The 13,669-nt window shown below is 41.6% G+C and overlaps 1 protein-coding gene across 2 annotated transcripts in view; it reads right to left on the bottom strand.

The window, feature by feature from the left end:
* plcb3 (phospholipase C, beta 3 (phosphatidylinositol-specific)) overlaps positions 1-12,302 on the bottom strand; it is a 53,566-nt gene extending 41,264 nt beyond the window's left edge. For both annotated transcript variants that reach the window (XM_023404091.2, XM_023404090.2), the window contains exon 1: positions 11,600-12,302. In XM_023404091.2, coding sequence (XP_023259859.1) covers positions 11,600-11,698 — 99 coding nt within the window. In that variant the 5' untranslated portion in view covers positions 11,699-12,302. The remainder of the gene's footprint in view (positions 1-11,599) is intronic.
* Positions 12,303-13,669: the final 1,367 nt, after the last annotated feature.

Raw genomic sequence — 13,669 nt, forward strand, 5'->3', positions numbered from 1 at the left:
ACATGGGGCGCCTGCTTAGACCACTACGCTACACGACGCCCCTCACATTACATTTTTACAGCTGTTTCATGCTCCATTACTTGTGCTGAGCAACATTAAAATATATAAAAACTGATTGTTATCATTGGGGATGAATATACATTACGGACGCATTGCTACTTTGCAGCAAACCATTCTTATATGTGAAGTAAAATTGATTGCTGTATGTGGTGCCTAGCTGTACAGTCGATGTAAACAAACTATAGAGAGGAAACAGTAGGAACAGAGAACAAGGGAGAGAAGAACATCCATCAAGGTCTTAACGTCATGTTGTGCAGAAAAAAACATAACATAAACCCTGTGTTAACTTTGTGATAATGACTATGTTTTCAACCTGAGTTTGACCCATTCATACCAGACATTTGGTCATAGGTAAATACCCGGTCACTGCCAAGACCAGCCTCTGTAACTGCTATATCCTATAACTAAACCCAGTCTAAAACTGGCTGCGACAATATTGAGGCCTCACTAGAGATTCATGTTCAAGTTTATTTTAGGGTGATAAGAGCACAATTTATGGTTACAAGAAGTCATCACACATTTTGTTCTGCTATTGTAAACCCACAATAATAATCTGATCACATCAAATCAGTTTTATTTCAGTAAAACCTAAACAGAGAATTACACACTGTGGTCTCGACATCTTTTCCAGAACCCAGTACTTCTACAATACTACTTCTATCCTATATTTGATGTTCACGACAAAATGCATTAGCAACAGATAAAGTACACATCAAAAGAGTGTCAGTATTCTTTATGAATTTATATTGGTTGTGTTGGTGTGCAAGAGCATATGAAAATAAGTCATGGAGATAATCCCAGAGTGTTGACATTGGCAGCTGTCATGTAGTGTTTGCTATGACTGGTGTAATACGGTTGTCAGATATGGCTTGGTTGAGCTGTGGGGTTGCAACACATGGGACTGGAAATTGGCTAAAATAGGCTAAAAGCTATCCTTAGTTTCTGCTAAATGAGAGTGGTACTGGTTGGTACATGCAAGTACAATGTTTTATATATCCTCAGTGTTTGATTGGACTCTTAAGTCTTAACTCCTTTCTTGTTGATTTTGTTTATTTGGATGACACACTTAACAGTGCATATTAACCTCTGTACAACAGGCTCAGTTCCTGTCCCTATTTCCCCTCCTCTTTCTACCTTTGTTTCCTTTCCCCCTTCTCCTATAAATCGACTGGGTACATCCAGTGTCAATACACACTTCGCCGTAGATGGGGAATTCCAATGGGACCAGACTCACAAACATCCTCACATACATTCACCCAGAGGAATGTGATCTATGGGCTCATGTGACCAGTAATATAACAACTTCTCCCATACAGCTTTCTAGCTGGCACTGGCTGCAGGGATGAACACACACACACCATTGTGATCCGATTCATTTGCATGCCTGCTGAGTTTTACATACCTGCCAGTTGCTTTCGAGTGCTGCCTTCCACCGAGACACACAGATGTCTAGGTTATATTCACCTCTGTCTTTCTATCCTGTTTCTTACATGTAATCCACTCTTTCAATTTGCTGGCCTCATTCTTTTGTTCAGTTACAATTGATTAAATACTTAAACCAACAAAACATTTGCTGAGTGAGGAACTGATGCTTTCACTCTAAATTTGGATATCTTTGGGTTTTTTTTTTTTAAACTGATCAGACAAAAAAAAAAAACTATTTTACCAAACAATTAATCAGAGATAATCAACAGTTTAATAGATGATGAAAATAATCCTCCACTTACTCTTTTCATTGTGTTTCATTGTTCTGTTCAAAGTGCTGACTGCTGTGTTTGAGTGTCTTTCTGAGAACACACCAGTTTCCAGTTGAAATTGAGGGTAAAATGTTAGAAACCTAACCAGGAAATCATTAGTGCCCACCCTCCACACACACACACACACACACACACACACACACACACACACACACACACACACACACACACACACAAGACACATTGTTTACCATAAACATGCACCCTACAGTGTGTTTTCTGTGTGAGAGTGGGTAAGGTCTGTAATTGGACCTCACCCCTCTCCCTAATTAACCACCATATGTTGTAAAAACCTTCTGAAGTCTCACTTCCTTCTTCTCTTTTTCATTCTTTCATGCCTGTGTCTTTCTCTCTGTGTCAATCATCACTTCACGACACTCTATCCATCCTCCATTTTCTTCCTTAATTGATTAAAGATCACGTCTCTCTCTCCAGACCCCCTCCAGACGCCCTGACTCTCTGACAAACACCTTCATTAACTGACCGTAATGTCAAACTCAAACTCAAACACACACACACACACACACACACACACACACACACACACACACACACAAAGTGGATGGACCACCCTCTGAAGCTGAGGTCAGACAGGCACCAGCTAATGAGCCCCTGTAAGGGCATACACTGGCTAACACACAGCTATTCTGTCTCTCTTCTGTCCTCACCATACTTTGTGTGTGTGTGTGTGTGTGTGTGTGTGTGTGTGTGTGTGTGTGTGTGTGTGTGTGTGTGTATCTGTGTGCGCATGTATGTGTGCGTCTGTGTGCGTGTGTGTGTGTGTGTGTGTGTGTGTGTGTGTGTGTGTGTGTGTTGTGTAATATCAGTCAGGAGAAAGCCATTAGTGAGAAACTGATAAAAGTGGCTGCTCCAAGTGCACCTTTGCTCGGCCACACTGTGTGTGTGCTCAGCGGCAGCTTGCAGGAGTGGTGTGAGAAAGAGGGCCAGTGCACACTCAGTGTGTGTTTGAGCTGCTGCTTTGGCAACATGGTTAAAGTTGATGACAGTAGGTAACCTTTGGACTCCGCGGTGAGGAGAGCAAAGAGGGAGGAGCAGGGCCAGAGAGGGAAAAGAGCTATAAAATATAATACAGAAAAAATGAAACTAGCAGGTCGGTCAGGATCATATTCAGTATTACATCGTTAAGTGTAAACATGTTCAGCATTTGAGGGCAAGATTTTTTATGGAGTATGATTTAATTGTATTACCCTAAGTACGTGTTATGTGTCCTATTCTTATCCTGCACTTTAATTTCTCCACAGGTGTTATTTAACTTTCTTCTGATCAGACCACCAACCCTGCCAGTGATAGAGCCATGTTCTTCCTACTGAACAATACCCCAGTATATATACATGCAGTTTATGTCAAGATCTTTTCCCCCTGCTTTATCTGTCTTGGGAATGCCATATTGCACTCCACTGCCGGCCTAAAGATTACTGTAGTTAGCTGGTATGTGGCTTCACCAGCCACTTCTTTTTCTACTACTACCCCAAGCATGATGTCTCCAATTCCAGTATAGGACTAGCATTTTGTCTGCAGAGAATTGATTAGTACAAGTGACATTTGAGATTTAAACAAACTAATTTGTACAAAGTGCCGTCTGACCACATCTAAAAGTTCTTGTAGCTGCTCCAAACACTCGAGCCAAAAAACTGTCATAGAAAGAAGTCAGATGTAATGAATCATATAATTCAGGATAACTGGCCACACTATCAGACAGCCTCTCCTTGGAGTTCAAATACTGTCTAACCTCAGCACACCTGTCCAGTCACTCAGTGTGGGCATGAATATCGCATTGTCAATTTCAAAAAGTTGCAAACATTGTTGGATTCAAAGCAGATTTCAACCAGTGTTAGATGTTGTGACGAGCACTTTGTCTGAAGCAAATTGAGTTCAGCAATTCAAAATCTCCTTTTGATCCCATTTCTTACAGCAATACATGGATTTCTGATGAGTGTCCAAAGTCACAATAGGGCAAAAAGAAAAAGAAAAGAAACACATTTACCTGCTTTGAATTTCAAATGACATTTTAAGGATAACTGGATAGTGTAATAAAATTGACTGTTAAGAATGAATGAGAGTAAATAAATAGTTGCTGGTCTAACAAAAGCTGAAACTTTGATTTTGATTTGAACTGGTTCTTCATGTTTTGATAAAATTCTCCTACATTTTCTATGTTATGAGGAAATGAAATGAATGAAAACAGAGGCGACAGAATGTCTGTGCATCTGCCAAGTATAAACTGAAACAGTTTTACTCCAACGAAGAAGCGCTTTATGAAAAAATGTTGCTGCACCTTATTTTGAAGCTCTCACTGTGATCAAGATCTCATCTTTCCGCATCCTAAAAAACAAGGGTTGTTTTCTCACAGAAACTAGCTAGATACTTTCCCCCCCACAGTACAGCCACAAAGAGCAGGTCAGAGCAAGCCAGACCAGGCAGTCATCAGAAGTGGAGACAAGATAGAAAGACGGGAAGAAAGTAGAGGACGCAGGCGAAACAAAAGTAAAAGCCAATGAGGGAACAAAACAAAAAAGACAGGAAGCAGACAGAGACAAACAAAAGGAGGAAGAGAAAGTGATGGAGGGATGACAAAGGATCACATGTAAGCTACAGAGATGCCACGCTGTCGCTGCATGCGTGCTTGTGTAGCGAATGGAGGTAAAAGTATGAACAGAGTGAGAGAGGGGGCGTAGAGATGGAGCAGTCCAGATGTCAGGCCCACACTTCACATGTGGCTGTGGTTGACCTTCCACCCCTCTCCTCTCCTTACTCTCCATCTCTCTCCCCTCTGTCCATCCATCCCTCGTTTCTCACCACTCTGCCAGGATGTCAGCGGTGTTTCTCAGCACGGCGTCACAACTTCACACAAGCCTGCGTTTCCTCCTCCTCTTTCCCCGCTCTCATCTCCTAAACATCTTCCCCTTCACTAATCTTATAACAACAGTTTGTGGCTTGTTGCTTCCGTGTATATATCTAATGCTGAACCAACATATCTACTTTCTGATGAAACATGACACACAGGAGCAATTGGAGGGAAAGTAGAGCCTATTGTGTTTTCCTGTAAGTTCTATTTTTTAAGAAGAGAAACATTTTCATTTTGAAAAATAGGCTGTCACATTTCAAGTGTAAAACGCTTTCCAAGCTGTTTTGAAATCTTCTTGCCTCGTGTTAGGACTCTCGTATATCAAATGTAGTGCGTGTTTTGTGAGCAGTAAATGCTGACACATGAACAGCACACAGTTGGTTAGGATGTTCTGAAAATATCTCTCTCATTTATCTCATTTAGGAGGCGCAATGATTGGTCAAGGCCGCTACAGTGGATCTTTTTCCTCAGAGCTGTGGCATCATAAGAACCCAAAGCCAAGCAGGAGAACAACATAAGACAACAAAAGGAGCTGCTCTACGAGTCCCAACATGCTGGGGATAAAAGTATACAGGAGGAAGAGGATTCAACTGATATGTGTTTTGCTCTGAAAAGATGTTTTCAGTCAACTCCTAAATACATTTTTGCTGTTTCATGGAGTGATGAGAGTTCAAGGATAACTATGATACAAATGGTAGAAAGTCATTTTGAAACAATTCCCGCACTAATAGAGTCACTAATTTTGTTGAGAACTTAATTATCAAAAAAAAAAAATCTTGTCATCCCAAGCAATGTAATTACTTAAAATCACAGCAACATATGCTTTTATTCTGAAATTATACAGAATAAAAAAATAATCACAAACAAGCTTTAGAATAAAATTTAAATCAGTACTGAATTTATTAACTGAAAGAAATTCTTCTTGCTTCTCACCAAAATTTTGATCACATCGATAACGCACTTTAGTGGTAATAGTTTGCTGCAGGGGTGACGTATTTTTGTAGGCCAACATGGAAGTTGGTATCACCCTGGTTCCCTCGACAAAATGCTAATGGGATATTTCCATTTTCGCTGAGGCATATAACTTCCCCAGCAACCTCTGTAGTCTCATTTAGCCACTTTTTAGCAATCAACCTGTTTAAGAGACGTGAAAGCTGACTTATTTTATGTTTTGCGCTCATTTTCAACTAAAAACCCATTAACTTCAGGACGAGGGAACTGGAGGTGCTAAAATGCTAATTTCCAGTTTTTAGGACTCCCTCCTGCAGCACTCCACAGGTTTTACACTTGGGTTTTAAAGCAGACCAAACAAACAAGATACATCAGATTAAGTAGTGAGCTTTAGAAGTGTTGGTAGGCAGATTTTTGTTACCTTTGGGACGGAGCCGGCTTAGCTGTTCCCTCATATCCAGGTGCTGCTAAGCTAACAGGCTGCTGGCTGTGGCTTTGTATTTAGCATATAAAGCCGAAAGTGGTATCAATCTTCCCATCAAATTGTTGGCAAGAAAGCAAATGAGAGCATTAAAGGCTTTAGTTTCTTTTAAGTTGTCTTAAGGATATCAAATGCTGGATGGAAAAACTTATTCTCCAGCTTAATGAGAATAAGACACTTAAAGTTATCGGCCTTGAAAATTTCACTGGTGGTTTAGCCACTTCTCTCAGGCCTGTGTCTTTTTGTATTTATGCTAATCTGAGTCGTATCAATTTTCTCATCTATCTCTAGTCCAAGACAGCCTGAAAACCAACATCTAAGGTGTCTGAAAGTTATAGACATTTGGCTGTTTTATACTTTCAGGTGTTTTAAACTTTAAGGCGTGGATCATTCAAAATCCATCACGCAGGCATCCACAGTTTTTCAGTTGAAATATGCTCCAAAACATATCTTCATGTGGAGAGGTGCTGTCAGAGGCCGCTGTGACGGCCTGGCAGCAGCGCAGAGATATTCTCTTCTAAAGTTTTTCAACGAGCCTCGCCATCAGAGAAGGTCAAAGTTCTGGGTGGGAACTCACAGCTGTCAGTCAACACATGAACACACTTCATCCTCAGATTAGATGGGGATGATTAAAACAGATCCAAAAGTGCCTTGTCAGGATACATATGAGTGGGGAACAAGTGTCTGCTGTCAGTCTGGTTTGACAACACAGCACAGATAAACAATAACAGTTTTAAACTGTCCTCAGCTGTTGCCAAGATTTTAAGTTGTGAGCTCCTCTACGAGAACTGCCGCGCAGCCCATAGGATCTTACAAAAATAATCCCTGCCAAATTGCAGGAAACAAACCCTGAAATGCAACATTTTACGGCCCATCATGTTTTGCTCAAGTTACAGGGATTTGAAGTGGACCCAAAACCCCTAATCTCAAAAGGATGTCACATTCCCGAAACTCTGTCCAATTTATGGACCACTTGTGATCCCATGCGACTTTGTTTGCAAGCCCTGGTTTTCTTGTGAATGTGAATATAAACAAAAGAAGTTTGGAAAGAAATGTGCACCTTTCTCACACGGCTCTGACCAAAGAAAACACATAGGAGTTTTTGCACACTGAGATTAAGTCTCCTTTTGTATTTCTAAATTCAAAAACAGGTGCACATACAGTGCTTGGTTTGAAAGAATATACATGCCCAGGCACATAACGTACAGGGAAGCGGTGCAGCAGAAGTGTATTTGAATACCAGGTTTACATATAATGATATAATCCAGTGGAATGAAACCTGCAACCACTCCACAAAAGGAGGCAAAAGATAGTGTTATGTGTTGAGATGATTATTTATTTGACCTCTGTGTACTTTTAAGATCTATATCAAGGCGCTCCATGGCACGCTGAAAGAGAGCCAAGCTGCTCTGTAGACAAACTGTCTGTCTGTGTTTGTTTAATTGGTTGTTTAGGAGGAATTTTAACTGAATTCCAGTTGGAATTTGTCTAAATTGAATTGTGGCCGGGCTGCAGAGGGCGGAGCAGCAGCAGCGGCTGAGGCAAAGGCAGAGAGAGGGAGAGAGAAGGAAAATGGCTTGGCTCTGGAGCCTTACAACAAGCTCGAACAGGAAGTCATTCAACGTGAAACACACACCCAGAACAAAACAACCACACACGCACACACGCATAGGAGCGCACATGTGTACACAAGCCGAAGCGCAGACGAAAGAGGGTCAATTTGGAATGCATTCCTCCTCCTCCCCCCTGCATGAGTCAGTGTGTGTGTGTGTGTGTGTGTGTGTGTGTGTGTGTGTGTAAGTGTGTGTGTAAGTGTGTGTGTGCGTGTCATTTGATGGGCCTACAGTAGAATTCCCAAAGCCATTGAGAAACAGAGGTTTTGTTGTGAGACCAAAAGATTGAAGTGGCACTAGGGATATAGAAAAGATGAAGATGTGAGCCATGTGGGAAAGAAGGACACAGTGATGAGGAGGAGGGGGAAAAAGAGGGATGGGGTCAAAAGTGGGGTTTTCATGTAAACAAACTGCACTGCCCTCGGGCACTTTCTGGTCTGTGTGTGTCTGTCCTAATTCTTTTCTCACTTCGCTAAGTCCTTAAAGGAAAACGCCAAGTTTTTGGGACAGTAGCCCATTGGTCAACTTTCCTAATAGAGCGCAGACAGACACTAAAATAACCACTCTGTCCCCATTAGACCATTCAATTCTCAGATCCAACTTCAAACTTCCACAAACACTGCTCTGAGTCGACGAGTTAGATCACAGCTGGATATATCATACGGCCAGGTAATCAAAAGATCTGAAATAGTAACCTCAATAACATCTAAACAACTCCCTGTGGAAACAAAACCAACTGCTACTAGTTGTTTAATTATTTTTGTAGCACAATTTGGCTGAATTGTATTCGTTTCCTGCACAACAGAGCCAGACTGAGTCATGCTTAATTTGAAAAGGATAACCTTCAGTGTCCCCAGAGTCTTTTCTGAAGTTGGGGAAAAAAAACATATTTTCGTGCTACACACCACAGATTTGGAATAATTTACAAAACAAACTTCATTTGGAAACACTGCCTTCATACCAGTCACATTCAAAAGCTGCTTCCTGGAGAATCTGACTGTTTCAGCTCTCTGCTTCACATGTGAAAGTTGTAAATTAATTTCTTACGTCTCTGTATGATAACTGCTCGACAGGTCCTTCTTTTTGTTTAAATGAAGGTTAAATAAAAGAAAAATAACCACAACATTTCGCTGTTTCACTGCAACAAGCTTTCTCATTACTGAGATAATGGTATGCTTAAGTGTTTGGACGGACCCCAGCAGCAAAAGATCTACTTTTAAATTAAAAAGTACTTGCTTTAGCTACAAGTCAGTCATTGATTGGTTGATTTTAAATGAATGATCATGATTAAAGTGAGCAAAAAATACTGATACTTAATTAACTCTCCTTAACACCATATTTACATCGTGATTTTGGCAGGAAATCCACTCGGGTGCCTTACAGGATGAAACGGGAAGAAATGCTGTTTCTTGAATGAGCATCTGACACGTTGGGGACAAACAGGGGTTTTTTTGGGACAGTTGAAAGAGGACTAATGGTGGATGCAGAGCACTTTCCAAGTTACTTAATTAACTGTTTAGTCCATAAATGTCAGAACAGAGCTTGTTGCTTGCTTGTTTTCCCGGCTTAAAGCGCAAAACTCAAAGATATTCAGAGAACTGAAACGCAGCTGATTCTCACATTTGTGAGACTGGAACCAGAGTCTGTTTAGCATTGCACTTTGATAAATATCTTAAATGATTAATCAATTATAAAAGTTGTTGATGATAAATTTAATTCCTTAAGTTATTAATTAATTCTTTCAGCACTACCTGGGTGTACAGAGACAATGCCAGAGTCCAGACGACAACTTGTTATCAACTTAATAACAATATAGTGTTTTTTCCCAAGTCAACAGAGAAATCTGGCACGTAAATATGGTAAAGTGAGCAGACTTTTATGTGCCTTAGTTTCTTCTAAGTTCAGGCCACGTACAAAGCATCATTTTGGCAACAGTCGCTATCAGAGTTTATGTAAGATGACAACCCCATCTCATGAAGCAGGATTACTGCATTGGCTGAAAAACTGCACCGAATAAACAGGACTTTATACTTTAGTTGAGTGTTTCTGTTAAAGATTTAAAAGGGGTCCTGGGATTTTGCTCAGTTTCAGTCTTCATAATCCTAAATTATGAGACGGCTCCTGGAGTTAATTTGAGGAGTAGTTGGAGATCAAACATGTTTAGCCTCAACCATGGTCTAATTTATGATACTGATGTTTAACAATGGAGCATCAAGTCCATGCACAAAAGCGTTCCTCTAATTATTTTAGGAACGCTGCATATTAAAGACTAGCTCTTTTTCCCCACGAACGCCTTCTCTCTCCATTTCTTCTCCATAGCACATTTGTTGATTCTAAGGGGAAGTGGCAAATAGAGGGGAAGAATGGATGAAAGACAGACAAGAAGAAAACTTGCATATGTTTTCGAGTGTTCACACACTTAATCACCAGCATAACCATTTCCTGGGAATTCCCTTTGAGATGGAGGGAGACGGAGAGAGTTAGTGTGTGTGTGTGTGTGTGTGTGTTTGAGAGAGAGATAGAGAGAGAGAAAGAAAGAGAAAAGAAAAAAAAGGAAATCAAAAGGACATGGCATTCACTGTTTGCGTGACAAGACCCTTATTCGGAGGCCAGACATACACACCAGTTCACACGCAGGCACATCACGTCATTATTACAGTGTGTGTGAGGCTCTGTTGCTGATAACTTGTTTACTTTCAACTGCTTATGTTGTCCTTTTTTTTTTCTTTTTAATGGCCCTTAGCCCTTGTATGTACAAGTGTCAACACCACATCTGACCTCATATCTGCACACTGACACACACAGCTTGTATGCAATTCTGCTGAGAATCCAAGACAGGGGTTTCCAAGTGGAAGACACAGGCCTGCAGTCAGAGTGGATCAGTCAACCTCTCAGTTAATCATTGATGGCCGCTCAGACACATGGACACACACACCTACTTTCTCTGTGGAGAAGATTACAGAATGGCCCTACACCCTGTCACACACACACACTATCTCTCCCTCTCTCTCTCTCACTCACACACACAGTAATTATGGTCAATGACACAGGCAAGTTCATACCAGGGTTGCTATACAGGAAAAATAGAGCAGGAGAAACAATTAAAACCTCTGCAGACGGGAATTAGAGACTTAAAAACAAACGTAAAACAAACACGTTAATGAGTTAAAGAATGTATACATCAAGGTGACATTTCTGTGCGTGCTTTGCGGCTTTATGTGCACTCAAAGCTCCCAAATCCCTTCAAACAGAGGCAACTTCTCCCGATTCCCAGCTGGACAGGTGCTCTCTGCTGTAAGCCGCCGGGGAGCAGAGGGAGAAGCTCAGAGCGCCAGAGGAGAGAAGAGGGTGTAGAAGGGCGTCTGAACTGAACATGAGCCCGAAGGAAACCGGCTTGACAAGAATTCACACAACAAAAAGCACAACACACACATTCAAGCACTGCCTGCCTGCTGGCGAATGCAGGGGAATTTTTTACTAGATTCTCTGATTCACACGCACACGCACCTTTAGTGGGTTTCTGTGTTCACTGCGGGACTGTGACGGCGTGCACACACCTGCACACTGCATACACACATGATCTAGTGTCTGTACCTTACTAACACACAAACACCCCCCCACACACACACACACACACACACACACACACACACACACACACACACACACACACACTTCAGTTTCATGTGTCACTTCACAACACTGGGCCTACTGTCAAAAAACAGGCTGTCATGTCTCATGTTGTCTGTCCCTCGTCTTGAGTTGATCACATCAGGAACACTTTCTTTTACAGGCTGTTACAGCGACACATGTAGCAGTCGGAAAGCTGTGTGCATGGGCTGAAGCCAAGTTTCAAACATTTCATTCTCACCTCGTCCCATTTGATGAATTTGCCCCCCTTCTTCAGCGCTTCGTGGACGGACACGGGTTTGAGCTGCAGCGCGTGGACTCCCGGCTTGGCCCCGGCCATGGCGAGGGACTGCCTGCCCGGGTGCCAACGCCTAAACCCCGGCTGCGGCGAACTGGACTCCTCGGAAGGAACAAAACGCTCTTCCTTCCTCCACTTCCACCCCGGAGATTCTTTTTTCTTTGCCGGGGAGAAAGCTGGGTGGAAGGCCGAGGCGAGGGAAAGTTTTTCAGGCACTGACTTCAGAAGTTAGTGAACCTCACCGAGAGTTTGAGGAACATGAGGAGTAAAATCCAGAGAGAGAGAAAGACAGGACTTGGCTGTTTCAGCGCGCACCGCCGCTGTCTTGTCCGCGTCCACGCAACGCGGTGGCGCGCCTATAATTCCCCCTTTTATTATATGCTTTGATTCATATATTTGTTTATTTATGCAGAATCCTTTAATCTCGCACTTGAGCGCGCATAGAAATCATTTCCTTCCTTCCTTCCTCCCATCTGGTCGACCCCTCTCCTCTCCTCTCGCCCTCTCGCTCCTCTACCAACTTTCTCTGCTTCCTCTCTGTCTTGTCTCCTCCGACGCGTTGCTTCTTTTCTCCTCCTCCTCTCCTCCCTGCATGTTTTCTGTTGGGGAAAAAAGAGAAGATTCCAAGAGGAGAGGCAGAGGGAGAAGGACGGCGTCAGATAGAGCTGAGTGAATGAGAAATGGGGGGGGGGGGGTCAGTGTGAAAGGGGTGTGTTTTAATTTAGTTCCTCTCCCTGCCTGCTTGTTTGCCTGTCCAAATTTACAGCAAATGGCAAGTTATATGAACGTGATCCTGCAGTGTGCATATACTTTCTCTTTCTGAAATAATTTCTCTGTAGTGACCATTGCTCAACACCCTTTGTGTTTACTTCTCCAGATCTCTCCAAATGCACTCCAATTTTTCTTCTTGAACTTAAAGGTTCAGTCCAGTGATTTCAAATTTTATTTACATAAAGTTAAGGGATTTACCAAGAACAGATTTAAAACAGAATCGTTGAAATCAAAGCAGCAGAGGTCGAGATATTCTGACTTCTTGGTCCCTAGCATGAGGTCAAGCCCTAAAAAATGCTGGATCCTACACCGCCCATAATGCAACTTTATGGCATCTTTCATTAAACCCCTACTTGTGGATAAAAATACCCACATCTTCTACCAGTCTGTAAAGTGGGTTTTTCCATCAAAAATTTGTATTCTCCAAGCTCAAGCTATGATAACCCTGATGACATCACGAGGGTCATTTTTTTAAACTTTGAAAATCTTCCTTAAGAGCTACAGAAGTCCTTATACAACTGTTTTTACATGCTGAGTAACGCTCCCCATCAACCATAATCTGACTTTGATGTGTAAAATCTGTGTATTGCCTCTTTGATGAGTACTTGAGCACCACAGCCTTCAGCAGAACAGGAGTGAAACTCGAATGTTTTCGGTGCAATGACAAACCTGTCATAAAGTGCAGCTCAGTGTTAGTATAAAACCACACAGAAAGCCGTTGTGCCCTCAAGAGAGCGCAGACTAATCTATGGGGCATAAGATGATAAAAAGGAAAGGATTTGTTGAGCATGTTTACTTTGTATCTTGTTTGTTTAATCTGTGCAAAAAGTGCAAAAAACAGACAGATATAAGATATAAAATGTTGGGAGCCACTGAAGCGTATCATAAATAAAAATGTAAGGTCCATCTCTGTTTAATATCACAGGAAACACGTTCCCTATCGACTAGTTTTAGCTGCAAAGAGCTCTCTTGATTCTTGGAATTAGCATTTAATTGCTTTAAATCATTTTCCTTGGTGCTGACAGTGACAGATTTCTAATGTGATCAGTAATTTTATTAAAAACATGTTAGAAGTTATCACAGTTATTGGAAACCAGTAATCAGCTTAGAGTTCATTTTTAAAGCACCAGGGGATAAGTGGCAGTGCTACTCCGGCAGTCAGATTGTGAGATTAAAGATATATTTTATGAATCATGATGTTAAATCTGCATTACATAAACAGGAAATAATTTAGAGGATGTG

The sequence above is a fragment of the Seriola lalandi genome, unplaced genomic scaffold, assembly GCF_002814215.2.
Source record: "Seriola lalandi dorsalis isolate HSWRI2012SDOR001 ecotype SW California unplaced genomic scaffold, Sedor1 jcf7180002054216, whole genome shotgun sequence".
NCBI lineage: Eukaryota > Metazoa > Chordata > Actinopteri > Carangiformes > Carangidae > Seriola > Seriola lalandi.